The sequence below is a fragment of the Rhinatrema bivittatum genome, chromosome 3 (genome assembly GCF_901001135.1).
Source record: "Rhinatrema bivittatum chromosome 3, aRhiBiv1.1, whole genome shotgun sequence".
Classification (NCBI taxonomy): Eukaryota; Metazoa; Chordata; class Amphibia; order Gymnophiona; family Rhinatrematidae; genus Rhinatrema; species Rhinatrema bivittatum.
The window spans coordinates 11,690,402-11,717,790 of NC_042617.1; the positions used below are offsets into that span (position 1 = coordinate 11,690,402).

General features: G+C 48.4%; 1 protein-coding gene across 5 annotated transcripts in view; it reads right to left on the bottom strand.

Annotated features, from left to right (window-relative positions):
* MDGA1 (MAM domain containing glycosylphosphatidylinositol anchor 1) overlaps nt 1-27,389 on the bottom strand; it is a 506,987-nt gene that overhangs the window by 451,737 nt on the left and 27,861 nt on the right. For 3 of the 5 annotated variants that reach the window (XM_029592906.1, XM_029592909.1, XM_029592907.1), the window contains exons 3-5: nt 9,221-9,417; nt 5,727-5,859; nt 1,994-2,083 (exon numbers count right to left, since the gene is read on the bottom strand). The exons of 1 other annotated variant lie outside the window; for it this stretch is intronic. In XM_029592906.1, the coding sequence (XP_029448766.1) occupies nt 1,994-2,083; nt 5,727-5,859; nt 9,221-9,417 (420 nt within the window). The remainder of the gene's footprint in view (nt 1-1,993; nt 2,084-5,726; nt 5,860-9,220; nt 9,418-27,389) is intronic. One more of the 5 variants, XM_029592908.1, reaches the window with a different exon arrangement.

The following is a 27,389-nucleotide window of genomic DNA, read 5'->3' on the forward strand; positions in this document are numbered from 1 at the left end:
TCATGCCAGCACACTGAGGGCAGGATCTGACATCGTGGTTCTCACCAAGGCAGAGAACGCAGTCTTGGTGGGGGTCCGTTATGGACATATTTCTGGTGCACTTAGGGCACTTTTTGAATCCCGAAACCATTTTAGGTCGGACAGCTGTCGACGACCATGGACCGGGAAAAAAGATCAAAAATCGGTACGGAACCGGTGAAGTAAAGGAAAAAACTTACCGCGATGCTAATATAAAGGGAGACCCTTGTGGCTAAAAGTTTTTCCCAACTTTTTGAAAAGTTTTGAGGTGTGGAGAAAATTATCACAGGACTCCAAATTAACCGCGAGGCTAACGGCTCCGCGGAAAAAAGAAGACTGAAGGGAGACCCCTGTGGCAGGGAATATCATGGCATGCTGGGCATGCTCTGTAGGCACTCTGGTGCCAGTCAAAAGTTTCATGGAAACTTTGATAGAAGTTTTTCCGTATAGGGCTCCATTACCGATGTCACCCATATGTGAGGACTAGCATCCTGCTTGACCTGGGATAAAGATATATATTTTTCATTTATTTATTTATTTATAAACTTTTCTATACCAGTATTCGTGGGTACATCATATCGGTTTACAAAGAACTCAATGAAATTACAAGGGACAGGGCGGGGGAAACAGGGGAGCAACCTTAAGAACAAAAAAAGGGGAGAATGTACAAGGAGACCTTAAAAAGGTAACTGTAGGAAAATCAGTAAAAAGGGGAGAAACTAATATACATGGGGGGGGGGGGGGGGACACCAGGGAAACAAGGAGAATCAAAAGATACTAGGAATATTATATATTATACAAGGTAACGGGGGATACTACAGGGGTACAGGAGGGATAAAAAATCTACGATATGAGGATAATTATACATTATATAAGGGAACGGGGGATACTAAATGGGGAGCATGCAGTTAATACTGTGCATGAAATAAGGTGTAGAAGGCAGCAAGGGGGAAATGTAAAGAGGGGGGAGTACTGAACCGTACACGGGGATAACTGAGAGGGGGAGGGGAAAAACAATATAAAGGCAGGGGAGAAAAAGGTCAAAGGGGTAAAGAAGAAGAGGGGGGAGGGAGGGGGCCCTATTCAGGGTATGCCTGTTTGAAGAGCCATGTCTTTAGCTTTGTCTTAAATTTCTGAGTACATAGGGGGCATCGAATTCCAAAGGGCGGGGCCTGCAACGGATAGGGCTCGCTCCTTCCTGGAGGGTGAGGTGGGTAGTCCTAGGGGAAGGAGCGTATAGGCTACCTTTGTAGGCTGCTCTGGTAGGAGGGTTGGAGCATTTTTAAAAAGATGAAAAGATAAGAAATAAACTATAGCAGGTCACAAAGGAGAAAGATCCAAAAGCAGCACAACAGAACCACAAAGTAAAGTTGGTATTTGGAAAAAGCAAGCTAAACTTCTTTCAGCCATTAAAGAGCAAAGCCTTTATATTATGAACATAAGTCCTTTTGTGTCACCAGAGAAGAACTTAATGGCAGAATTTGTTTTAAGGAGAACTCTCTTTTTTGCCATTTTTATCTTCTTAATATTTTAAGCTGCTTGCTAAGACGAGCATTACTAGGGAGCCCCGCACGCTAACACTTTACAAAGCAGAGCTTCTCCTGAGCCCACAGCAAACCCTTTCCAGGTGAGGGATGAAAGCATGCCGGCGTAAATCTACAGCTGTTAAAGGAAACTGAAAAGGGAGCGCTTGTAATTCCTTCTTTGTCCCCGCTTGCTGTCTGCTGAAGGGCAGGGGAGTGGTGGGGACCATGGACCACTCTCTGACCTTCACGCGGCAGGCCAGGGAGCAGCAGGGGGGGGGAAGGGGGAATCAAACTCAACCCGGACCCATTCTTACCAGGGGTACGTGGAAAGAAATCATATTATCGCCGAAAAGCAAACAAAGTGCACAGCGCTGCTTAGCCGTGGTCTTACCAGTCACACACAGGCGTAAGCCCCTTATCTAAGTGAAGAGAACAGAGCACTCACTGACCCGTCTCTGCTTTGCTGGACAGGGGGGACTGGTTCAGGTTCTTGCTTCTATAGACCCGATTCTCCCCACTCCTTCGTGCCCGAGCTGCTCCTGAACAGAGAGAGCAGCGATGAGATCCCTGTTCTAGCGTCTATAACGCTGCCAAGTCACCATGGTGGCACTGCCAGAGTTAGTATTAATGCAGGCAGCAGTAGGGTACCCTGCTCCGGTGACTACTGCACTGCCACGTCACCATGGGGGCACTGCAATCACTATTAATGCAAGCAGCAGCAGTGCCAGAGTCAGTATCATTGCAGGTGGCAGCAGGGTACCCTTCCCTACTGTCTTTAACACTGCCACGTCACCATGGTGGCACTGCCAGAGTCAGTATCATTGCAGGCAGCAGCAGGGTACCCTTCCCCAGTGTCCTTAACACTGCCACATCACTGCAGTGGCACTGCCAGCATCAATAATAATGCAGGCGGCAGTAGGGTACCCTGCTCTGGTGACTACTGCACTGCCATGTCACCATGGTGGCACTGCAATCAGTATTAATGCAAACAGCAGCAGTGTATCCTGTTCCAGCCTCTGTGGCACAGCCACATCACTGCGGTGGCACTGCCAGTCAGTATTAATGCAGGCAGCAGCAGGGTACCCTTCCCCAATGCCTTTAACACTGCTACATCACTGCAGTGGCACTGACAGAGTCAGCATTAATGCGGGCGGCAGTAGGGTACACTTCCCCAGAGTCTATAATGCTGCCACGTCACCATGGTGGCACTGCCAGAGTCAGCATTAATGCAGGCGGCAGTAGGGTACCCTGTTCCCATGGACAGATTGTGTCAGAACTTCTCTCATCCCTTACAATGTTAAAAACTACTCATCCTCCCTTAGGATTTCAGTTGGTGTTGCTTTTCGCTGCTTACAAATCTTAGCATACAAAATGTGATATTTTGTACTTATATTCTATGCACTTTAGGATCCTCCAGTATCCCCAAAGGTCCTAAGGGTAGAGATTTGTCCATTTAAACCCCACTCCAGCCCCTTTCAACATTTGATTGAATGACGTCTCCCTCCCCAGTCCGAGTTTTGCTCTCCGTGACTGCCCGGAGCTCAGCGACTTGACCCACCTCCTGTCCTCCCCCTAATCACACATCGCACAGTCTTTCCCTGAATGGAGACACAGGGGGAGGGGGGAAGCACACGGGTGGCTCTTTGAGCCTGAGGTCCAGCCATTAACTGGAAGCAGGAGCCATGCATGTCATCAGGGGATGGTGGGGAGAGAGGCAGGAGGGGTGAAGGGAGGAGTGCTGGCAAGGGTGAAGGAAAGAGGAAAGCCCTGGACCATGAGCCTGCGTGTGAGACACCAGATGTATGTACAATGTGTGCATGTGAGGTGTATGACACGTGCGTAAGACAATATTTGCCTTCTTTCTCCCTTCAACAACACCGCACAGGTTAGAGATCCTGGTGCATTTCCCATCTTCGTGCAGCTCGGATGCAGAAAGCTCGAATGCCCCCTCGACCCCCGGTCACTTTAGTAGCAGTCTGCAGTGATTACCTGGCGTTATGGTAAAGCAGTTTACGATGCCCCCGGCAGGCCTGGCTGAGTTCTCCAGCTCCTTAGGGTGCTGGCTGGTCCATGAGCTGAAATCGGATGGATCAAAGAAACCGTGCACCTGGAAACTGAGGGGGTTCAGAGCCTTTCTGCTGGAGCTTTCATTCTACAGCATTTCAGCAGTGGAAGGGGTCCACAACAGAAAATCTTTAATGGTAGGAAACAGGGTTTTACTGCAAGGGTAACAGAATTCAGGTCTGCCTGGGGCGAAGCGCAGGGCAGGGGAAGGAGAGTGCCAGAAGTCTGCAGTGCCACAGTAGGCAGGGGTAACTGGGCAAACTGAGTGGCCGAATAACTGCATGTTACAGTGATGCAATGTGAACACTTGTCTTCTGTCTAGGAAGTGGGCTGCTTTTGAGTTGGCACACCAATGGTTTCCCCTGCATACCAGCAAAGAGGGATACGGGACCAGGAGGGAGCTGGAACATGCATCCACGGGGGAACTACTGCACTTAAACACAGAGGGAGAAATCAAACAGCTGGTGAGCGTTCAGACCTTGGAAGCTTTGCCTGAAACAGCGGCCTCCCTCTGTGACTCTGAATCAAAAGTGACTCGGAGATCCGGAATGAAATTACTTTGACAGAAAGCTCCAGTCTGGGAGCTTTCAGCATGCCTAGAGCTATGTTTCTGGGATCTTAAACAGAAAAATAAAAATTCAGCTGGAGACCAGAAGAAGGTAAATCCTACTTTCAAAGCCTGCTATTCACACACTGCTGAAGAGGTAACATGCATGCTGCAAGGATCATTATCCCACCCTGCTGTCTCCTGCACTGTGAGATCCTGCAGGAACTGCCAGAAACCTGCATTAGATACAGGGGAGGACACTGTATCCTGTACTGTGACATCCTGCAGGAACTGCCAGAAATCTGCATTTGGTACAGGGGAGGACACTGTATCCTGTACTGTGAGATCCTACAGCAACTGCCAGAAATCTGCATTAGATACAGATGAGAGCATTGTCTCCAGCACTGAAAGATCCTGCAGGAACTGCCAGAAATCTGCATTAGATACAGATGAGAGCATTGTCTCCAGCACTGAAAGATCCTGCAGGAACTGCCAGAAATCTGCATTAGATACAGATGAGAGCATTGTCTCCAGCACTGAAAGATCCTGCAGGAACTGCCAGAAATCTGCATTAGATACAGCTGACAGCATTGCATCCTGCACTGAGACATCCTGCAGCAACTGCCAGAAATCTGCATTAGATACAGATGAGAGCATTGTCTCCAGCACTGAGAGATCCTGCAGCAACTGCCAGAAATCTGCATTAGATACAGATGAGAGCATTGTCTCCAGCACTGAAAGATCCTGCAGGATCTGCCAGAAATCTGCATTAGATACAGCTGACAGCATTGCATCCTGCACTGAGACATCCTGCAGCAACTGCCAGAAATCTGCATTAGATACAGATGAGAGCATTGTCTCCAGCACTGAGAGATCCTGCAGCAACTGCCAGAAATCTGCATTAGATACAGATGAGAGCATTGTCTCCAGCACTGAGAGATCTGCAGGAACTGCCAAAAATCTGCATTAGATACAGATGAGAGCATTGTCTCCAGCACTGAAAGATCCTGCAGGAACTGCCAGAAATCTGCATTAGATACAGATGAGAGCATTGTCTCCAGCACTGAAAGATCCTGCAGGAACTGCCAGAAATCTGCATTAGATACAGATGAGAGCATTGTCTCCAGCACTGAAAGATCCTGCAGGAACTGCCAGAAATCTGCATTAGATACAGATGAGAGCATTGTCTCCAGCACTGAGAGATCCTGCAGGAACTGCCAGAAATCTGCATTAGATACAGATGACAGCATTGCATCCTGCACTGAGACATCCTGCAGCAACTGCCAGAAATCTGCATTAGATACAGATGAGAGCATTGTCTCCAGCACTGAGAGATCCTGCAGGAACTGCCAGAAATCTGCATTAATTACAGGGGAGGACATTGTCTCTTGCACTGTGAGACCTTGCAGGATCTCCCAGAGATCCTCAGATACAAGGGTAGACTACAGGATCTCCCAGTACAGTAACTCAAATCTGATAAGGTGGAAAAAACTTCTTTTATGTTTTTTGCCTTTTTTTAGGGCTGGTCCCTGCCTCCTGTTCCTTTGGTGCTTGTGTGGCCATTTCCTTACCTGTGATGTTGGTCAGCTGGAAGGTGACGGACTTATCAGGGATCCCACAGACGTTCCTGACAGACACTTGGCAGGTGTAACTGGCGTAGTCCTGGGGCCTTAAGTTCTTCACCTTCAGAACTTTTGTTTCCCCCTGTGCGGTGAGAGAGGAGCGTGGCAGCTATTAGTGACCCTGGGATGGGGCTTCCTTACAAGCAAATGGCAAAATCCAATGAGAAATCAGGACCTTAGCTTGCAAAATACCCTGAGAATACATTCTCCTGGCTCACAGAGCCGTACTTACACCAACAGGGAGGGTGGAAGAAACCAGGAAAACTGGAGTTTCGCTTCCACGCACCCATTTCAGGAGACTCGGCAGCATTTCATGCAAAAGCTGTAGCACCATACCCCTTATTGCAACCTTTTGCAAAAATAAAGTAGCCATTTCTCACAGAATTATTCATGAAACCCAGGATTTCCTTACTCCTTGCCTGAACATTTCCAGGTCTCCTTCCTACTCCAGAGATCAAAGGCTCTGGTCCTCCAAACAGCTCCGCTTTCAGAATATAGTAACATAGTAATGACAGCAGAAAAAGACCAAAATGGTCCATCTAGTCTGCCCAGCAAACTTCCCAAGGTAGAAACTGCCGCTCCGTTCAGGTTACCTCAATGTTTCTCTTAAGGATAGTAACTGCCGCTCTGTGCAGGTTACTCCCATGTTTCTCTTAAGGATAGTAACTAGGGATGTGATAGTAACTAGGGATGTGAATCGTTTATCTGACGATTGAAAATATCGTCCGATATCGATATCCGATATCGTCAGATATCGGGGGGTCCCCGATAGCGATAGGAAACCCCATGATTAATTTAGTGGGTTTTCTTATCGTTATGGGGGGGGAGGGAAGAAAGGACACAACCTAAAAACACAACCTGACCCTTTAAAATGAGTTTGTTAGTATCCCCCCACCCTCCGGACCCCCCCCAAAAAATGTTTAAATACCTGGTGGTCCAGTGGGGGTCCTGGGAGCATTCTCCCTCGCTCGGGCTGTCGGCTGCCACTAATCAAAATGGCGCCGATGGCCCTTTGCTCTTACCATGTGACAGAGGCTATCGGTGCCATTGGTCAGCCCCTGTCACATGGTAGGTGCACTGGATGGCCTGCACCATTTTTAAAGATGGCGCCAGCCATCCATTGCTCCTACCATGTGACAGGGACCGGCCAATAGCACGGATACCCTGTCACATGCTAAGGGCAAAGGGCCATCGGTGCTATTTTGTTTACTGGCAGCCGACGGCCCGAGCGTGGGAGAATGCTCCCGGGACCCCCGCTGGACCACCAGGTATTTAAAAATTTTTGGGGGGGGTCCGGAGGGTGGGGGGATACTAACAAACTCATTTTAAAGAGTCAACTGTATTTTTTGGTTATCGTCTCGGGCACAGCCGATAAAAAAAAACCCGATCAGACTGCAAGATAAAAATTTCACGATGTGAATCGGAACCGGAATCCGAACCGATACCGGTTCCGATTCACATCTCTAATAGTAACTGCCACTCCGTTCAGGTTACCTCAATGTTTCTCTTAAGGGTAGTAACTGTCACTCTGTGCAGGTTACCCCCATGTTTCTCTTAAGGGCAGTAACTGCCACTCTGTACAGGTTACCCCCATGTTTCTCTTAAGGGTAGTAACTGCCACTCTGTACAGGTTACACCCATGTTTCTCTTAAGGGTAGTAACTGCCACTCTGTACAGGTTACACCCATGTTTCTCTTAAGGGTAGTAACTGCCGCTCTGTACAGGTTACACCCATGTTTCTCTTAAGGGTAGTAACTGTCGCTCTGTGTAGGTTACCCCCATGTTTCTCTTAAGGATAGTAACTGCCGCTCTGTGCAAGTTACCCCCATGTTTCTCTTAAGGGTAGTAACTGCCACTCCGTTCAGGTTACCTCAATGTTTCTCTTAAGGGTAGTAACTGCCGCTCTGTGCAGGTTACCCCCATGTTTCTCTTAAGGGTAGTAACTGCCGCTCTGTGCCGGTTACCCCCATGTTTCTCTTAAGGGTAGTAACTGCCGCTCTGTACAGGTTACACCCATGTTTCTCTTAAGGGTAGTAACTGTCGCTCTGTGCAGGTTACCCCCATGTTTCTCTTAAGGATAGTAACTGCCGCTCTGTGCAAGTTACCCCCATGTTTCTCTTAAGGGTAGTAACTGCCACTCCGTTCAGGTTACCTCAATGTTTCTCTTAAGGGTAGTAACTGCCGCTCTGTGCAGGTTACCCCCATGTTTCTCTTAAGGATAGTAACTGCCACTCCGTTCAGGTTACCTCAATGTTTCTCTTAAGGATATAACTGCCGCTCTGTGCAGGTTACCCCCATGTTTCTCTTAAGGGTAGTAACTGCCGCTCTGTTCAGGTTACCCCCATGTTTCTCTTAAGGATAGTAACTGCCGCTCTGTGCAGGTTACCCCCATGTTTCTCTTAAGGGTAGTAACTGCCGCTCTGTTCAGGTTACCCCCAAGCTTTTTTATTTATTCCCATCCTCTAGCCTTTTAGGGATCCACAGTGTTTATGCCATGCCCCTTTGAAATCCTCCGGAAGGGCATTCCAGGCATCCACCACCCTCTCTGTGAAGAAATATTTCCTGACATTGGTTCTGAGTCTTCCTCCCTGGAGTTTCAAATCGTGACCCCTAGTTCTACTAAACATGCCCAAGGAATATTCATGAGCCATATTTGCATACACCTGGTGCAGTAACCATGCCAATTTGTGTAGGGCCTGCTTGCTAAGGCTTCCTTTTTAATCCATTCTGGGTCTGTGGGAAAAAAGCTTAGTAAAGCAGGTCGCAGTGTGTGCACCACAAAACCCCAACCTTTCTAGGAGCAGCAAGGAGCAGAGTCCAGGACCAGCGCTTTAGATGGCCAGTGGGCTCTCAGCCACAAGCACGAATCATGCCTGCTCCTGCTACCTTGTGTGAAAGATTTTCATCTGAAGAAACAGCAGAATTGCCTGAAAAGGGGGCTGAAAACCCAGGATTCGCTTCCCTTCCCTTCCCTCTCTGTTTTTTTTTTTTGACCTTGCAGCTTCCTCCTGCTCCTATGGACTTCTTGTTTAACCGGAACCAGGTCTCTTCATTTGCACAGCACTTAGCCCAGTCACTGCTGTGCTAGTCCTGGGCCGGGGGCTGTACCCCAGGGCTCCTCTGCCATCCAGCCACTAGGTGTCCCCATTGCACAAGGGCTATGACTCTCCCCTCTCTCTCAGGGACTTTGAGCACTACTTCTGCAGCACCCCCCAACCCCTGCCATCCCTTCTGGATGGGAAGAATGCAGGCTGGCAAAGAAGCTCCGGATGGATCGTGCCCAAGGACTACGAGAAAGGCTGGGCCTTTTTTTCAGATCTCCTGGGGAACCTTTCAAGGCTCCCACCGCCTAGCAGACTGCAACCTTCTGCCTCCTTTTACTGCGAGCCCCGCCTGGGTGCTGACCTCCAGGGATCAGGTGGGGGTCGTGGACTGTTTCTCACCTGTGTGTAGAGGGGCTCGTAAATGTCCACCCCGTTGTCCTGGTTGTGGGAGAGGGTCTCTGCCCCCCGTTTCCAGATGAATCGAGCGGGCGGGTTGGAGTTGACGGTGCAGCGCAGGAAGACGGTCTTCTCCTGGTAGAAGCTCCCCCGCACGTCGCTGATGGTTTGATGCACCGTTAGGATGGGCTCGTCTAGATCTGGAAGGGAGGGCCCGTAGTTGCAATTAGGGATGCTCTGGGAAGAGACCAGGGAGCCGGGGGGGGGGGGGTGAGGAAAGGGAATGAAGGAGACAGCCCCTGTCCAGCCATGAATCTATGCAGTGAAGAAGGCTGAAAACTGACCACCTGGAGATGGATGGACTGGTGAGGAAAAGAATGGATGGGGGGGAGGGAACCATTCATCCCGGGTTAAGAGAGAGAAGTGAAACCACTGATGGCTGATTGGTCCACCAGATTGAAACCCTGGCCAGAGGCATTTCGAGTCTGTGGGGAGGAATGGCAGTGCCCAAGCTATGGTGGTTTGCAATGGAAACATCTGAATAGGGGAGTGGGTGGGGGGAGCCTTATTTTCTGCAGTAGAAAAACCCCTCACTGTATCTTTGGACTTGTAGGGCCAGAACAAGTCCACGAATGCGAAGATAAAAAGCCAGGACTGACTCAGCCTGCTCCTGGTGGCAGGGGGGGGGGGGGGGGGTGCTGGCTGCTACCTCTACGGAAGGGGGGCTGCATTGATTCACCCCGAGAAGGTTACAGTCAGGGCTGGCCACACCTCCCTTCAGGAAAGATCCCCGGCAGGCTGAACCTGCTCCTGCCCGTGGAATCGAACTGCCTCTGGCTGGGGCTCAGCTCACTGACACACGAGCAGTGCAGGCCTGAGGCTAAAGGGATGAGCCATGGGGCTGAGACCCCTCCAGTGTGAATCTTCCTCCAGGAAGGGATCTGCTCTGAAAGGTAGAGAAAGCAGGAAAACATAGACATGTTAGAGCAGTTACTCATGTGAACGAGAGTCCCCCTACAGCTGCAGCCTTTTTTAAACCCTCTTCCCTAGGACGGAAATGAAGACACTCCCTTGGCCTTACTCTCTTCCAGTTCTCAATTCCTTCTTCCTTTTAGATGAATGATACAGCCATGGCCAACTGAGGCTTTCTCCATTTCTTATAATCACACCCCATCGTCCTGTTAACTGCAGACTCATTTTTTAAAAAGAAAACTTTCCAAGGGGAGTTCTCTGATTTGTAGATATTCCCTAAATTCTGTTCCGAAATGAAGAGAAGAGCGACCAAAATGATAAAGGGGATGGAACAGCTCCCCTATGAGGAAAGGCTGAAGAGGTTAGGACTTTTCAGCTTGGAGAAGAGACGGCTGAGGGGGGATATGATAGAGGTCTTTAAAATCATGTGAGGTTTTGAACGAGTAGATGTGACTTGGTTATTTACACTTTCGGATAATAGAAAGACTAGGGGGCACTCCATGAAGTTAGCAAGTAGCACATTAAAAAAAAAAAATCGGAGAAAATAAAATTTTCACTCAGTGCACAATTAAGCTCTGGAATTTGTTACCAGAGGATGTGGTTGATGCAGTTAATGTAGCTGGGTTTAAAAAAGGTTTGGATAAGTTCCCGGAGAAGTCCATTAACTGCTATTAATCAAGTAGACTTAGGGAATAGCTTCTGCTATTACTGCCATTAGTAGCATGGGATGTATTTAATGTTTGATTACTTACCAGGTACTTGTAACCTGGGTTGACCACTGTTGAGAGACAGGATGCTGGGCTTGAATGACCATAGGTCTGACCTAGTATGGAAATTTCTTATGTTCTATGAAGTTTGTAAAATGCACCTGCCAACCTATTTGAGTGGCTGCCTCTACCTGAGGATCCTGGAAGAGAGAACAGGCTCAGTCCGAAACATTCCAGTATCCGAGGAAACACAGCAGGAGTGGAGGAGTAGCCTAGCGGTTAGAGCAATGGGCTATGAACCAGGCTACCAGTGTTTGAGTCCCGCTGTCGCTCCTTGTGATGTTGGGCAAGTCACCTTACTTTAGTAAGCCCTCTGGGGATAGGAATAACCTCCAGTACCTGAATGTAATCTGGTTTGAAGCACTGAAAAAAGCAGAAAATAAATAAAACAGCCTATCCCTGTTCTGGAGCAGATTGAGGACTAGGAAAGTAGTAAGCCTGGGAAACACACAATTCCCTCAGGTGGGTCTTTGGTGGGAATCCAGACATGGGAACTGGTCAGTCTCCGGTGTATCTCTGCCACGATTGCTCCTCAAGTACCCAAGGCTCAAGGCTCTGTTCCTAAGATCGACAGGCTGGGCTGCCCATGCAATAAACATGGTTTCTTCATGCCAGGGCCCTCTGTGCCACCATGCATGTTTTGCCTTAGCCCTGAAGAAAACATCTCCTACAGAGATCCATGAGTGCAGCACAGATGCCACATGTTCTAAATCCATGCATGTGACATGGATACTGCCAGCTTTAAGTCCACCCATGCGATGCAGACAGACGCTGCCTGATTTAAAGCCATGCATGCAGCACGCGTAAAACATACCTTTAACCATCCCTGACAGTACAAAGACTGCATGTTTTAAATCTACAGGGGCTGCCTACCATATGCTTTAATCCATATTTATGATATGCACACGGTGTGCTTAGATCCATGCCTCCCTCCCCGCATGCAACATTCAAACTGGAGAGCTTAAATCATGCTTGCAGCAGGCACATGCGAGGTAGAAACTGATGCCCATCCCTTTCTGGTCTCTGATGACTCTCAGATATAGACCAGGGGCCAGTCAATCAGTCACTGTTCTGGGACTCAGAGAACACAGCCGAGACTAAAGCCTGAGGGTACACCAAGAGTGCCCGCCAAATAGTGGGAGACAAATATTATACCTTGCAAGCTCCAGAACACAGTGCAAAGATTAAGAAAAGCACTAGCAGTAAATTGGAGAGACTGTTGTAAGCACGAGATGCTTTCCTCTCATGGAGATGCTGACCCCCAAAGGAGAGAATACTGGTTCACTGTATCCAGTGAAACAAGGAGCGTTAACCTCCCCCATCCTTTAGCTTTCAGTCAAGCTCCCTTAAACCATATCTGCACTGCCCTTTGGGGACATTTACCAACTGATTTTGTTTCCTTAGGGTCTACTGTTGGTATCCCACCAAAGATTGTGCCTTGAATTACCTTAGTTAAAGGCAAAATAAAAGTGATTTCCCCTTGGGGACACAAAGATCATTTTCTGCAACTTTCATGTGGGCAAAAACATGCTTGCAGGGGCATAAATGCATTCTGCTCACCGCCTATAGCCTCTGTGAAGGTTCACACACCGATCCACTGAGGAGCGCATGCATGCACTGAACAAAGCACATACTTTCAGCCGCCCAGGAAAAGGTTGGGGGAACGACTGTATGTGCATTTCCGACCATTTATTCCCTGTCATTTTCCAGGGATCCTTACTCTTCCAATCACAGAAAGGCAAAACGGCATGTAAAGCTGCTTTTTAATACATCGACAGGTGGTGCAAGGGTTGTCTCTTACGAGAATGGACATCAGCTCTTGCTGGTAATGGGCATGGCGGACCGCTAAGCTTGGTGGTCCTCTCGCCCAGCCAGCACCAAATGTTCTCTTACAACTTACATCATAAAAGAAATCGCTCATGGGGGCGGGAAGGACTACTCGCAGCAGAGCAGGAAATACATGGTGCTTCGAAGACTTGGGTTTTTTGAAAGAGGCTTTGACTGCGTCAGGTCTTAGTTAGACAATGAGGTTCTGTGCCTCTGCCTGCACAAAGCTATGCTTACTAGGGATGATGATGGTTTATGGTGGGTTCTGAGGGATGGGCCTAATCTCATATGGAGAATGTCCAAGAATCAGGCTCTTATTTGGGGAATCTTTGATTCGGGTTGATTTTACATTGCTGGTAATTGGGATTTTTGTGGTTACTATCTACTTGTATATGATTGCGTTTTATACATGGTTTGATGAGAAACATGGAAATTGTGCAGTTCCTTGCTTCGAACTTTCTGAGGAAGCGTATAAAAGTTTTTTCAATAAATAAATATATCATAAAGGGTGCCTTGTGCTTAATTTCTCCTAAGTCAAAGGAGTGAAGAAACTTACTGCATGCTTCCAATCACTATGAAGCAATTCCACTGGGGATTCTCTGCGACTCAAAACTCTCTCTTCTCTGCAAAGCTCTGAAGGTGTAACCCTAGGAATCCTCCTCCACACAAAATTCTTTCCACCCTGCAGAACTAAGAGAGTAACCCTGGGTATCCTCCGCCACACAAAACTCTCTCTTCCCTGCAAAGCTCTAACAGTGTAACCCTAGGTATCCTCCTCCATGCAAAATTCTTTCCTCCCTGCAGAGCTCTAAGAGAGTAACCCTGGGTATACTCCACCACACAAATCTCTCTCCTCCTACAGAGCTCTAAGAGAGTAACCCTGGGTATCCTCCGCCACACAAAACTCTCTCTTCCCTGCAAAGCTCTAACAGTGTAACCCTAGGTATCCTCCTCCACACAAAATTCTCTCTTCCTGCAGAGCTTTAAGAGAGTAACCCTGGGTATCCTCCATACAAAACTCTCTCCTCCCTGCAGAGCTGTAAGAGAGTAACCCTAGGTATCCTCCTCCACACAAAACTCTCTCCTCCTGCAGAGCTCTAAGAGAGTAACCCTAGGTATCCTCCGCCACACAAAACTCTCTCCTCCTGCAGAGCTCTAAGAGAGTAACCCTGGGTATTCTCCGCCACACAAAACTCTCTCCTCCCTGCAGAGCTCTAAGAGAGTAACCCTGGGTATCCTCCGCCAAACAAACCTCTCTCCTTCCTGCAGAGCTCTAAGAGAGTAACCCTGGGTATCCTCCGTCACACAAAACTCTCTCCTCCCTGCAGAGCTCTAAGAGAGTAACCCTGGGTATCCTCTACCACACAAAATTCTTTCCTCCCTGCAGAGCTCTAAGAGAGTAAACCTGGGTATCCTCCGCCACACAAAATTCTCTCTTGCCTGCAGAGCTCTAAGAGAGTAATGCTGGGTATCCTGCCACAGAAACTCTCTCCTCCTTCAAAGCTCTGAGAGTGTAAACCTAATTATCCTCCTCCACACAAAATTCTCTCTTGCCTGCAGAGCTCTAAGACAGTAATGCTGGGTAACCTGCCACACAAAATTATTTCCACCCTGCAGAGCTCTAAGAGAGTAACCCTTGGTATCCTCCGCCACACAAAACTCTCTCTTCCATACAAAGCTCTGAGAGTGTAACCCTAGGTATCCTCCTCCACACAAAATTCTTTCCTCCCTTCAGAGCTCTAAGACAGTAACCCTGAGTATCCTCCGTCACACAAAACTCCCTCTTGCCTGCAGAGCTCTAAGAAAGTAACCCTGGGCATCCTCGCCACACAAAATTCTTTCTTCTCTGCAGAGCTCTAAGAGAGTAACCCTGAGTATCCTCCGTCACACAAAATTCTCTCCTCCCTGCATAGCTCTAAGAGAATAACCCTGGGTATCCTCCACCACACAAAACACTCTCCTCCCTGCAGAGCTCTAAGAGAGTAACCCTGGGTATCCTCCACCACACAAAACTCTCTCCTCCCTGCAGAGCTCTAAGAGAGTAACCCTGGGTATCCTCCACCACACAAAACTCTCTCCTCCCTGCAGAGCTCTAAGATGCCGATGCAATACCATGCACTGTGGCCTAGTGTATGGTTCGAACCGCATTCATAACCCCAGTGCAAAATGGAGATTAATGTGTGCAAAATGCACGTGTAATCAACTGCATAGTTAATAGTGCTCATCACATGTAAAGTACATGTAAATGAGGCTATTAGCTAATCCCCATGATGCAAAAAAGTTTTCCACACAGCTGGCGTTAAGATAGCAAATGTTGCTTACCTGTAACAGGTGTTCTCACAGGACAGCAGGATGTTAGTCCTCACATATGGGTGACGTCACAGGATGGAGCCCAATCACGGAACACTTTTATCAAAGTTTCTAGAACTTTGACTGGCCCCTACCGGGCATGCCCAGCATAGCACTAACCCTGCAGCCAGCAGGGGCCCCCCTTCAGTCTTGTTTTGAAAGCTACAGGTAGTGTCGAAAAATAAAATAAAACGAACCCAACACCGTGGGGCGGCGGGTGGGTTTCGTGAGGACTAACATCCTGCTGTCCTGTGAGAACACCTGTTACAGGTAAGCAACATTTGCTTTCTCACAGGACAAGCAGGATGGTAGTCCTCATATATGGGTGAGTACCGAGCTGAGGATGTCCGAAATGCACCAAATGTACCCAGCGGCGTGCAACAGGCACAACAAGTGGGGTGGAATTTGGCAGAGGGCATCCTGAACCCCACCGGGCAGGCGGAAGGGTGTTGGTATGTCACGTTGGAAAAAGGTTACGGAGGACAGATTGGCCAAAGATGGAATCCTGTCTTCCGACTTTGTCCAAGCAATAGTGGGCTGCGAAAGTATGGAGTGAGCTCCAGGTAGCAGCTCTGCAAATGTCAGAAAGCGGCACCGATCGTAGGTGTGCTACTGAAATCGCCATGGCCCACACAGAGTGTGCTTTAACACAGTCTTGGAAAGGAATGCCTGCTTGCTGATAGCAAAAAGATATGCAGTCCGCCAACCAGGAGGAAAGAGCCTGCTTACCTACAGGTTGCCCTAATTTGTTTGGATGGAAAGAGACGAATAACTGAGTGCTCTTCCTGTGGGCAACTGTACGGTCTAGATAGAAGGCTAGAGCCTGTTTACAGTCAAGGGTATGCAGAGTCTGTTCCCCTGGGTTGGAGTGAGGCCTGGGAAAGAAGATAGGTAGTATGATGGATTGATTAATGTGAAACTCCAAAACTACCTTGGGCAAAAACTTAGGGTGAGTGCGGAGTACCGCCCGGTCCTGCAGGAGTTTAGTGTAAGGCGGATAGGTGACTAGGGCCTGTAACTCACTAACCCTGCGAGCCGAAGTGATAGCTAAAAGGAATAACACTTTCCATGTGATATATTTAAGGTCACAGGAGTGGAGAGGTTCGAAAGGTGGTTTCATGAGCCGTCCGAGAATCAGATTAAGGTCCCAAGAAGGGACTGGAGGACGTAAAGGTGGCTTGATATGGAGCAAGCCTTTAGAAATCGTATTACGAGGGGTTGTACCGAAATAGGGACATCCCGATTCCTTTATGGAAGACGGCTACCGCACTGACATGCATTCTAATGGAAGAGGTCTTTAGACCGGATTCTGATAAATGCCAGAGATAGTCCAAGAATTTTGTGATTGGACACGAAAAGGGGTCAAGGGACTGGGAAGTGCACCATGATGTGTACATTTTCCATTTATAGGAATAAGATTTTCTTGTGGAAGGCTTCCGTGAAGCAATCAGGACACGAGAAACTGATTCGGAAAGGTTAAGAGGTTGAAGAATTAACCTTTCAACATCCATGCTGTCAGGGACAAGGCTTGAAGATTGGGATGGAGTAGGCATCTGTCGTTTTGAGTGATCAGATGCGGGTCCGTTCCCAAGGGAATGTGCGCGGATGGAGAAATCCTGGAGTATGGGAAACCACACTTGGCATGGCCAGTGAGGTGCTATCAGGATCATGGTTCCTTTGTCCTGACATAGCTTCACAAGAGTCTTCGAGAGAAGAGGAAGTGGAGGGAATGCATAAAGCAGACCGGTTGCCCACGTGAGGGAGAATGCATCTCTGCCAAAGATAGACTGCCAAAGATCACATGATCTTTGGCAGTCTATTATCTTTGGCAGACTATTATCTTTGGCAGTCTATCATTAAAACCCAGCCTCTAGCCTATATTAGGCACCGCTCATGTTAATTAGGTTATTACCCCCATATATCTTAATCCAAGTTAATTCGACCTGTTCATTGTAAGACATTTACTTGTAATTGTTGTTATTGTTTAAAATGTAAACCGAATTGATCAATAATTTTGTTATTGGAAAGTCGGTATAGAAAAATGCTAAATAAAATAAAAATAAATCTCTGGGCTGAGAGTGCTTGCTCCGAATTAGGGAGCAGTAATTGTCCACTTTGTGGTTCTGAGGGGACGCAAAGAGGTCTATTTGGGGATAACCCCATTGCTGGAAGAGAGAGATCGCTACCGATGGATTGAGCGACCACTCGTGCGGTTGGAAGACATGGCTCAGTTTGTCTGCCAAGACATTGTTCACTCCTGGCAAGTAGGTGGTCCTGAGGTACATCGAGCGGGAGAGCGCTTCCGCCCAAATCTGCGCAGCTTCCTGACACAGAAGGAAGGAGCCTGTGCCGCCTTGCTTGTTGATGTACCATATGGCCACCTGGTTGTCCGTCTGAATCAGGATTACGTGATTTGATAGGCAATCCTGAAAAGCTCTGAGAGCATATCGCATCGCTCGAAGTTCCAGGAAATTTATCTGGTGTTTGGCTTCCTCCTGAGACCAAGATCCTTGCGTCTGTAGATTGTTTGCATGAGCTCCCCAACCGATGTTGGAAGCGTCGGTGGTAAGAATGATTTGAGGATCTGGTAGGTGAAAGGGCATTCCCTGGAGGAGATTGGTGTGATCTTTCCACCAGGCGAGAGATAGACGGAGTGCGTCGGTGATGTAAACAATGGTTGACAGAGGCTGAGTGGCTTGAATCCATTGTGACTTCAGAGTCCATGACTCTCATGGCCAGTCGGGCCATTGGTGTCACATAGACTGAGGACGCCATGTGTCCCAGCAGGATGAGGAATTGGCGAGCTGTTGCTGTGTGTTGAGACTGCAACTGGTGAGCTAGAGACACGAGGGTCTGAACTCGCTGTTGAGGAAGAAAGGCTTTTGCCTGTAAGGTGTCCAAGTCTGCCCCAATGAAAGATAAGGTTTGAGATGGGAGTAAATAGGATTTTTCGTAATTGACGAGAAATCCTAGAGATATTAGAGTGTGAATGGAGGTTCAGGGAGGTTCAGGGAGGACTGAGCAACTTGCTGGGTTAGGGCCCTGATCAGCCAGTCGTCCAGATAGGGATAGACATGGACACCTTCCTTCCTGAGAAAGGCTGCGACAACTACGAGGCATTTGGTGAAAACTCGTGGTGCCGATGCTAGGCCGAAAGGGAGCACTCGATATTGGTAGTGCTTTTGGCCTACTAAAAAACGGAGATACTTGCGATGAGCCGGAGCTATCGCAATGTGGGTGTAAGCGTCTTGGAGGTCTAGAGAGCAGAGCCAGTCTCCTCTTTGTAGCAGAGGTAGAAGAGAGCCTAAGGTTACCATCTTGAACTTCTCTCTTTGAAGGTACTTGTTGAGGGCTCGTAGGTCCAGAATTGGACGAAGTCCTCCTGACTTTTTTTGAATCAGAAAGTAACGGGAATAGAATCCTAGGCCTTGTTGTGAAAGAGGGACAGGTTCTATTGCGTTTGACTGGAGAAGGAGGGAAACCTCTTGCTCCAGAAGGACAGAGTGACCAGTTAGTCCCCATGTTTGCAGAGGTGGGGAGTCCGGTGGAAGAGTTAAGAAGTTTAGGTGGTAACCCTGAGCAATGATTGCTAGCACCCATTGGTCAGTTGTGATTGAGTGCCACTTTTCGTGAAAGTGACCTAATCGACCTCCCACTGGTATGCTTTGTAGAGGGATCTGGCTTCCGCTCTCCAAGTGAAAGTCAAAAACCCGAAGCAGGCCCTGGCTGGGGAGCTGCTTGCGGTTTTGCTTTCGAGGCTGGCGAGGCTGAGATTTTTGATAAGGCCTCATCGGTCTGGATCTTGTTGGTGGGGGATAATACTTCCGTGTACGGAAGAATGATTTCTTAGAGTCCTTCTTGAAGGGCTGTTTAGAAGGGAAATCAGAAGGTATCGATGAGAGCTGTTTGAGGGTCTCATGATGAACTTGGCCTCAAATTCTTTCTCTACGCTGATGATGTGCAAATCGTCATACCCATTCAAGGCTCCCTATCTGACACCCTTGAATCCTGGGGAAACCATCTCGCTGCCATCAACTCCTAACTTACCAACCTCCACCTTGCTCTAAACACTGCCAAAACTGAACTCCTGCTCATATCCCATCACCCCCCTACGAATCCCGCACTCACAATTGACTCTGCTATCAAGATTCCTCATGCACAGCCCTGTGCAAGGAACCTGGGGGTCCTAATTGACCAACAACTGAACTTCAAAAAACATATCAGTGCCATACTCAAAGAGGGTTTCTTCAAACTTAAAGTCTTAAAAAACCTGAAACCTCTCCTTCACGCTAGTGACTTCCGCACTGTCGTCCAGGCTACACTGGCATCCAAGATGGATTACTGTAACTCCCTTTTTCTTGGCCTACCTTACTCCTCCTTAAAGCCCCTCCAAATGCTACAGAACACTGTAGCCAGAACCCTCTCCAACGCTCACAAATACGACCATATTTCCCCTATACTGAAGGACCTACACTGGCTCCCTATTCCCTCCCGCATCCTCTTTAAATCCCTGACATTATACATAATGCCTTATATTCCCATCACTCCAACTGGCTGGCAGATCCTCTCCAATTTGCCTGCTCGAATCGACCGACAAGCACCACTAACAAAGGGTCCCTCCATGTGCCATCCCTAAAGAAAGCACACCTCACAGCTACAAGGAATCGGGCGCTCTCCATTGCTGGACCTATGCACTGGAACTCACTCCCAACCCACCTCAGACTTGAACCTTGCATCACCAAATTCAGAGCCCAGCTCAAAACCTGGCTATTCAAACAAGCCTTTCCCCAACACCCTTGATGAATATTGAATTGTGATGGATCATGACCTGAATTTGACTATGACCTTGTTCTTATGACATTATAGTTCACTTGTTGTTTGTTCCTATGCTTCTCTGCTCTCCTATTGGTTTTTTGTACCCCTTACCCTTCCCCTGTTACTTGTAATTTCCGTTGCTTTTGTTCCATGTAAACCAAGGTGATGTTTCGACTAACATCGGTATAGAAGACTTTTTAAATAAATAAATAAATAAATAAATAAATGATGGTCCTTTAATTCAGCAACTATTTGTTGAATTTGTTCTCCAAATAGATTATCCCCTAAGCAGGGCAAGTCAGAAAGTCTGTCTTGAACTTCTGGGCGAAGATCAGAAGACTTGAGCCAGGCCCAGCGTCTTGCCGAAATGGCAGCTGCAGACACTCTAGGGGAAGTGTCAAAAATATCATAAGCTGTTCTAATTTCATGTTTTCCTGCTTCAAAGCCCTTAGTTATAAGGGTTTGAAGATGCTGTTGGAATTGTTCAGGCAGGGTTTCAGATAAATCTTGTATTTGCTTGAAAATGACCCTATTGTATTGGGTCATGTACAGCTGATAAGAAGCTATTCTGGAGATAAGCATGGCCCCTTGGTATACTCGTCGGCCAATATTATCTAAGAACTTGTGTTCTTTGATAGGAGGTATAGATGAGTATGGCTTCGTTCTTTTTGCTTTCTTTTGGGCTGATTCAACCACTACTGAGTGGTAGTCAAGCTGAGGTTTGTGAAAGCCAGGTGCTGACTGTACGAGATAAGTAGAGTCAGCTTTTTTATGTACTGGAGCAATGGATCCAGGATTCTCCCAATTCTTATTTAGAAGGTCAAGAAAAACCTGATGAATTGGAATGGAAGTGATCACTTTAGGGGCATCCAGGAATTGGAGAAGCTCCATCATCTGGTGCCTGTCATCTTGCTCCGTCTGAAGCTGAAAAGGGACCAATTCTGACATTTCCTTCACAAAATTGATGAAAGAGAGGTCCTCTGGAGGAGAACGCTTTCTACTTTCAGTAGGAGAGGGTGGTGAAGGTAAATCATCGGTGTCTGTGGACGTATCATCCCCCCCAGGTGTCATAAGGATAAGCGGGCTGACCTGTAGGACCAGGAGGTGGTTGGATACCCGAAGGTCCCGGCTGAGGCTCCGAGAAAGTCGAAGGAATCACCGGGGGCACTGAGAATGTCTTGGCGGGCATTGGTGCCGGCATCGAAGGTATCGATGGCGCCGATGTGCGTATTGCCCCCGATGAATGAATCGGTGGCGAGGGACGACACGGCATCGATGGATGAGGCACCACTCCCGAAGGAGGAATGCGGAACGGCGTTTCTCCTCCTGATGAAGCTGTCATCGGGGAGCGCACCGGGGCTGATGGCGACCCAGGAATTACCGGTGGAAGGGCGGTCATGAGCACTTCCATCCAGGAAAGCAGCGGTGCCAGCGCTGCTGGAATCGGGTCGGTGACCGGTTCCACTCTCGGTGCCGGAGTCGGTGCTGGAGGGACCTGGAGCCATTGCATCGCCTTGTCGATGGCCTCCTGGACCAGCCGGTCCAGTTCTTCCCAGAGACCTGAGGTAACAAGACCTGGCTCCGTAACTGAAGAGGGAGGCTGAGGCAGAGCCGGAGGGACCACCTTTACAGGCGGAATCGCGACTCCCAAACCCCGATCGGGTGAGGTTTGCCTCGATGTATCGGTCGCAGGAATGGACGGTGCCACTCCTGGCCGGGCTTCTTCGATGGAGGTTCGGATGGTATCGAGGTCAATGGCTTCAGTTCCTCGAGGGTCCGAGACTTGCGATGCCGTTGGCGATGTTTCTCCCTCCGGTCCCCTCGATCTTCGGGGGAAGGGACGGGAGTCGATGGCCGTGAAGACGTCGATGGCGGGCGGTCACCGGGCGGTTGTCAATGGTGGTGTGACTTCGACGGTGCCAGTTCCGATGACGTCGATGCGATGGACGGCGTCGGGATGTGAGCACGGAAAAGGAGTCCCATCCTCTCCAATCTGGCTTTGCGACTTTTTGGTGTCATAAGGGCACATTTGGTGCAAGTCAGGACGTCATGCTCACTACCTAAACACAATACACAGACTCAATGAGGGTCTGTAATAGACATGAGGGTAGATTTTAAAAAATTGCGCGATCGCGTACTTTTGTTCGTGCACCAGGCGCAAACAAAAGTACGCTGGATTTTATAAGATACGCGCGGCTACGCGCGTATCTTATAAAATCCGGGGTTGGCGCGCGCAAGGGGGTGCACATTTGTTCAACCTGCTCGCGCTGAGCCCAGCGCGCGCTGCCTGTTCCCTCCGAGGTCGTTCCGATTTCGGAGCGGCCTCGGAGGGAACTTTCCTTCGCCCTCCCCCCACCTTCCCCTCCCTTCCCCTACCTAACCCATCCCCCCGGCCCTATCTAAACCCCCCCCCCTTACCTTTATTCCACGATTTATGCCTGCAAAAAGCAGATGTAAATCTGCACGCGCCAGCGGGCTGCTGGTGCACCATTTCCCGACCCGGGGGCTGGGCCGGAGGCCTCGACCACACCCCCGGGCCAGTGCCACTCCCCTGGGCCCGCCCCCGAAACGCCGCGTCATTCTGCCACGCCCCCCAACATGCCCCCTCCCGCCCCTTTTATTAATTATTTATTTATTTATTTATTTATTTATAGTTTTTATATACCGACATTCATCAAGGATATCACATCGGTTTACAGTGTAACGCAAACAGACGCCTGGGGTGGCGTTTTACATTGAACAGTTTTACATCAAACAGTTATAACATGTTAACATGAAATAAAATTGGGTAAATATAAGGGGAGTAAAAATGGAATATAACATTAAAGATTAAACAGGTTTTGCAGAAATATAAAATATATCAATATGTACATAATATACATTATGTAAATCCCAGGACTTACGCGCGTCCCGGGGCTCTGCGCGCGCCGGCAACCTATGCAAAATAGGCGCACTGGCATGCGAGGGCCCTGCGCATGTAAATCCGGCCGGATTTACGCGCGCAGGGCATTTAAAATCCGCCCCATGGTGCGCGTACAATCTGGGCACCGACGGAAACCCGATGCCATGGCCATGGGAAAAAATTGAGCCGCGGTATGGTCGACGGCCAGTAGGCCACGAGGGCCAAACTCGACAGTAATCGACGAAAAAAAAAACCGGCAAAAACTTACCGAAGTACCACGGGTGAGTAAAGAAAGAGGAGGGACCCCTGTGGGGCAACTTTAACCTTAAAGAAGTCCGTGAAGAAATTCCTGTCAGGAATGTGGTCAGAGCTCCTTAACCGCGAGGCTACTGCTGCGCGGAAAAAAGAAGACTGAAGGGGGACCTCTGCTGGCTGCAGGGTTAGTGCCATGCTGGGTATGCCCAGTAGAGGCCAGTCAAAGTTCTGGAAACTTTGACAGAAGTTTTCCGTGATTGGGCTCCATCCTGTGACGTCACCCATATGTGAGGACTAACATCCTGCTGTCCTGTGAGAACTGCCAAACTCAAGAGCTCATTGTTAAAAAATGAAATTCCTGCTTTCTGTGATCCTTCCTACTAGTATTTTCACTATACTAAGTAGGAGGGACCACAGAAAGCAGAATCATGTAAAAATAATTTGCTAAAAAAAAAAAAAGAAATTCTGGGTGCCCAATATGCCCCATAATATACATGGTCCAGGCTGTGGATATTGTGCCGGTAGCGAGAGAAAACAGGCACTCGTTTGGAGCACCCATTTCCTAACCCGCTGACAGCCACCTTTCCTGGTCACCCGATGCCGAGGAGGCGCTAGGGACGCACAATTTCCCCTAGCGCCTCCTTTTTACCGCGGCGGCTCATTTTAACGGGAGAGCTGGATCGGCGCGCGTTAGGATAGCGGATGATCAATCATGAGCCCCCCTTTAACGCGCACTGATTTTGCATTGGCCTGTAAGAGAGTAATGCTGTTTATCCTCCACCACACAAAACTCTCTCCTCCCTGCATGACTGTAAGAGAGTAAAACAAGCAGCTGGCAGACGGGGAGACAACAGAATCTTACAGCCTCATTTTTACACAGCAACTTCCATCAGCAGAGTGGCACATTAAATTTTAACTTCTACATTGACAAAGCCATGAAAAACAACGGAAGGGGCAGCGAAAAGCAGAAGGTGGACAAAATGGAAGCTGGGCATCCAAAAAACTCCAGCAAATCATCTCACTTTCTCAGACAGGGGCAGCAGAAGGTCAGGAATGGGTGAGAGTTTCTTTCCCCTACAGAGTTTACAAAGATGGCCCAGCACACACAGTAGCCAAGGACAGGATGGGAAACTCTCCCCCCACCACATGGAAACAGAGGATAGCTGAACTCTGCAGGCAGCAGTTTCAGTATAAAATCTTACATCCCTCTGGGAGATGTTCTGTTTATTAAAGCTAATTAATGCACATATTTTAAAGGTGACTGCTGTAATGGGTGTCCTGATTTCCTGGCCTGACAGCAGGATGCCAGTGTCACTTGGACTGAATTCTGAACGGATCTGAATTTCTCTCTGCACTGGGGCAACTCCAGGACCTGATGGAGGCAGCACCGGTTCGGAGAGAGCACAAAACTTGTTCAGAAGAAAGCAGGAAGTAACTGAATCCCAAATATATTATTTCTGAACAATATGGAATGGGCTGATTGTTTGCCTCCCAGCATTGGGCTTAGCTGAGACTTAAGCTGGACTGAGCCTGAACCTATGGCCAGCTGAAGTCTGCCTAGAAATCCAGTGCTGGGTGCAGCACGCTCTCTCTCTCTCTCTCTCTCGATTCCAGGGCTCGATCAGCTGATTCTGGTTCTTGTCAGCCCAAGCAATGCGTGTTCTCTAGTCACCCTTAAGCTGGTGTTATAGTAGGACCTAAGCATTAGACTTCCCAACGTGTGACCTTGCCCAGTCTTGGAGAGATCATCAGCTGCGTTTTTCACTCTCCAAGGCCACATAGTTCTGTGTTTCCTTCCTCTTGACGGAAATTGTCATTATCATGATATAAATATCCACCCACCCAGGAAAGACCAACCCAAATCCTACAGCACCAACTGGGGCCTCCCTTTTCCTATTTTAAAAAGGATTATGTCATGGGAACAAAATGAGAAATGCCCTTTGGAAAATAGGTTGCTGGTAACCACTCAGCTAAAGGCTGCCTCCTTCAGTCACTCTTCCAGTTTCTTGATCCAGTTCTTAAACCCTTGCCTCCTCCTTCTCCTCCTCAACTCATCCCACTTAAATTCAGCATGCAGTAATGCCAAACATTTCATAGCTAGAACAACATCTCATGAAATACTGTCATTTGTAAGTCCTCAGACACCATCAATTAATGAGTTCCTGTTATTAACATTGGAAATGAACATGAACTCTTGGAAGGTGATGTTACCAAGTCCATGTGGAGAGTAGATGTTAGTATCACACAGCCCTCAGCCACTGCATTGGCCCCATAGTTCTAAAGGTCAAACAGATGTCAGGGGTCCCAGAACTCAACTTTACCTAGGACTCAGCTACCCCTAGAGCAAAGGGACCCCCAGGGGACGAAGGCACAGCTGAGAAAAGAGGGGATGTAACTTGTGGTTTAACACTGAGAAGGCTTGATAAATCATTGGCTTACCTTTACAAGCCAAAATACATGAACCTACAGCCAGGCTCCGGGTCATCGGAGACAAGCAGAGTCAGTCTTGGTGTTAAAAGTCTCATCCCACTTCGTATGTGGACATAGGTTGCATTCACTAAGATGATCCCATTTGTAGCAGGAGAGACTCGGCCTGCCCAGGGTGACCTGGAATATGACTATACAGGAACCTATTGGAACCCACGAAGATGATGGAAAAACCTTAAGAAACAATCGAAAAAAGTGGGGAAAATACTTTGAAAGTCCATCTATTGCCCTACTCTCACAAGGCTGAAACTGTGATTAGTTTAGTGCATACAGAGTCTCAATTTTGTGAATACAATTTCCAATTTTTGAATGACTCTCTCCAGGTCTACAATATTTATCAATCCATGCTGCTGAAAGGAAACTACAAGGGAAAGAGCAATGCTGAAAACTACAGACTGATAACCTATCCTTTCTGGCCCAGACACAAGATCTTCAAAATAGTATCTTGGTTTTCACTGCTGGGGCCAAACATTGGATTCTAACAGACTCACATCCAGACTAGTGGGGCCACTCCTAGGAGCCCACCATACTCACATCCTACCATCTAGAAAAGCTGAGGCTTCCCCTAGGATCACACTGTATTCACATCCTATCATCCACAAGAGCTGAGGCCACCCCTAGGATCCCACCATATTCACATCCTACCATCCAGAAATGTTAAGGCCACCCCTAGGATCCCACTGTATTCACATCCTATCATCCAGAAGAGCTGAGGCCACTCCTGGGATCCCACCATACTCACATCCTACCATCCAGAAATGTTAAGGCCACCCCTAGGATCCCACTGTATTCACAACCTATTATGCACTAGAGCTGAGGCCACTCCTGGGATCCCACCATATTCACATCCTACCATCCAGAAATGTTAAGGCCACCCCTAGGATCCCACTGTATTCACATCCTATCATCCACAAGAGCTGAGGCCACTCCTGGGATCCCACCATATTCACATCCTACCATCCAGAAATGTTAAGGCCACCCCTAGGATCCCACTGTATTCACATCCTATCATCCACAAGAGCTGAGCCCACTCCTGGGATCCCACCATACTCACATCCTACCATCCAGAAAAGCTGAGGCTACCCCTAGGATCACACTGTATTCATATTCTATCATCCACAAGAGCTGAGGCCACTCCTGGGATCCCACCATATTCACATCCTACCATCCAGAAATGTTAAGGCCACCCCTAGGATCCCACTGTATTCACATCCTATCATCCACAAGAGCTGAGGCCACTCCTGGGATCCCACCATATTCACATCCTACCATCCAGAAATGTTAAGGCCACCCCTAGGATCCCACTGTATTCACATCCTATCATCCACAAGAGCTGAGCCCACTCCTGGGATCCCACCATACTCACATCCTACCATCCAGAAAAGCTGAGGCTACCCCTAGGATCACACTGTATTCATATTCTATCATCCACAAGAGCTGAGGCCACTCCTGGGATCCCACCATATTCACATCCTACCATCCAGAAATGTTAAGGCCACCCCTAGGATCCCACTGTATTCACATCCTATCATCCACAAGAGCTGAGGCCACTCCTGGGATCCCACCATATTCACATCCTACCATCCAGAAATGTTAAGGCCACCCCTAGGATCCCACTGTATTCACATCCTATCATCCACAAGAGCTGAGCCCACTCCTGGGATCCCACCATACTCACATCCTACCATCCAGAAAAGCTGAGGCTACCCCTAGGATCACACTGTATTCATATTCTATCATCCACAAGAGCTGAGCCCACTCCTGGGATCCCACCATACTCACATCCTACCATCCAGAA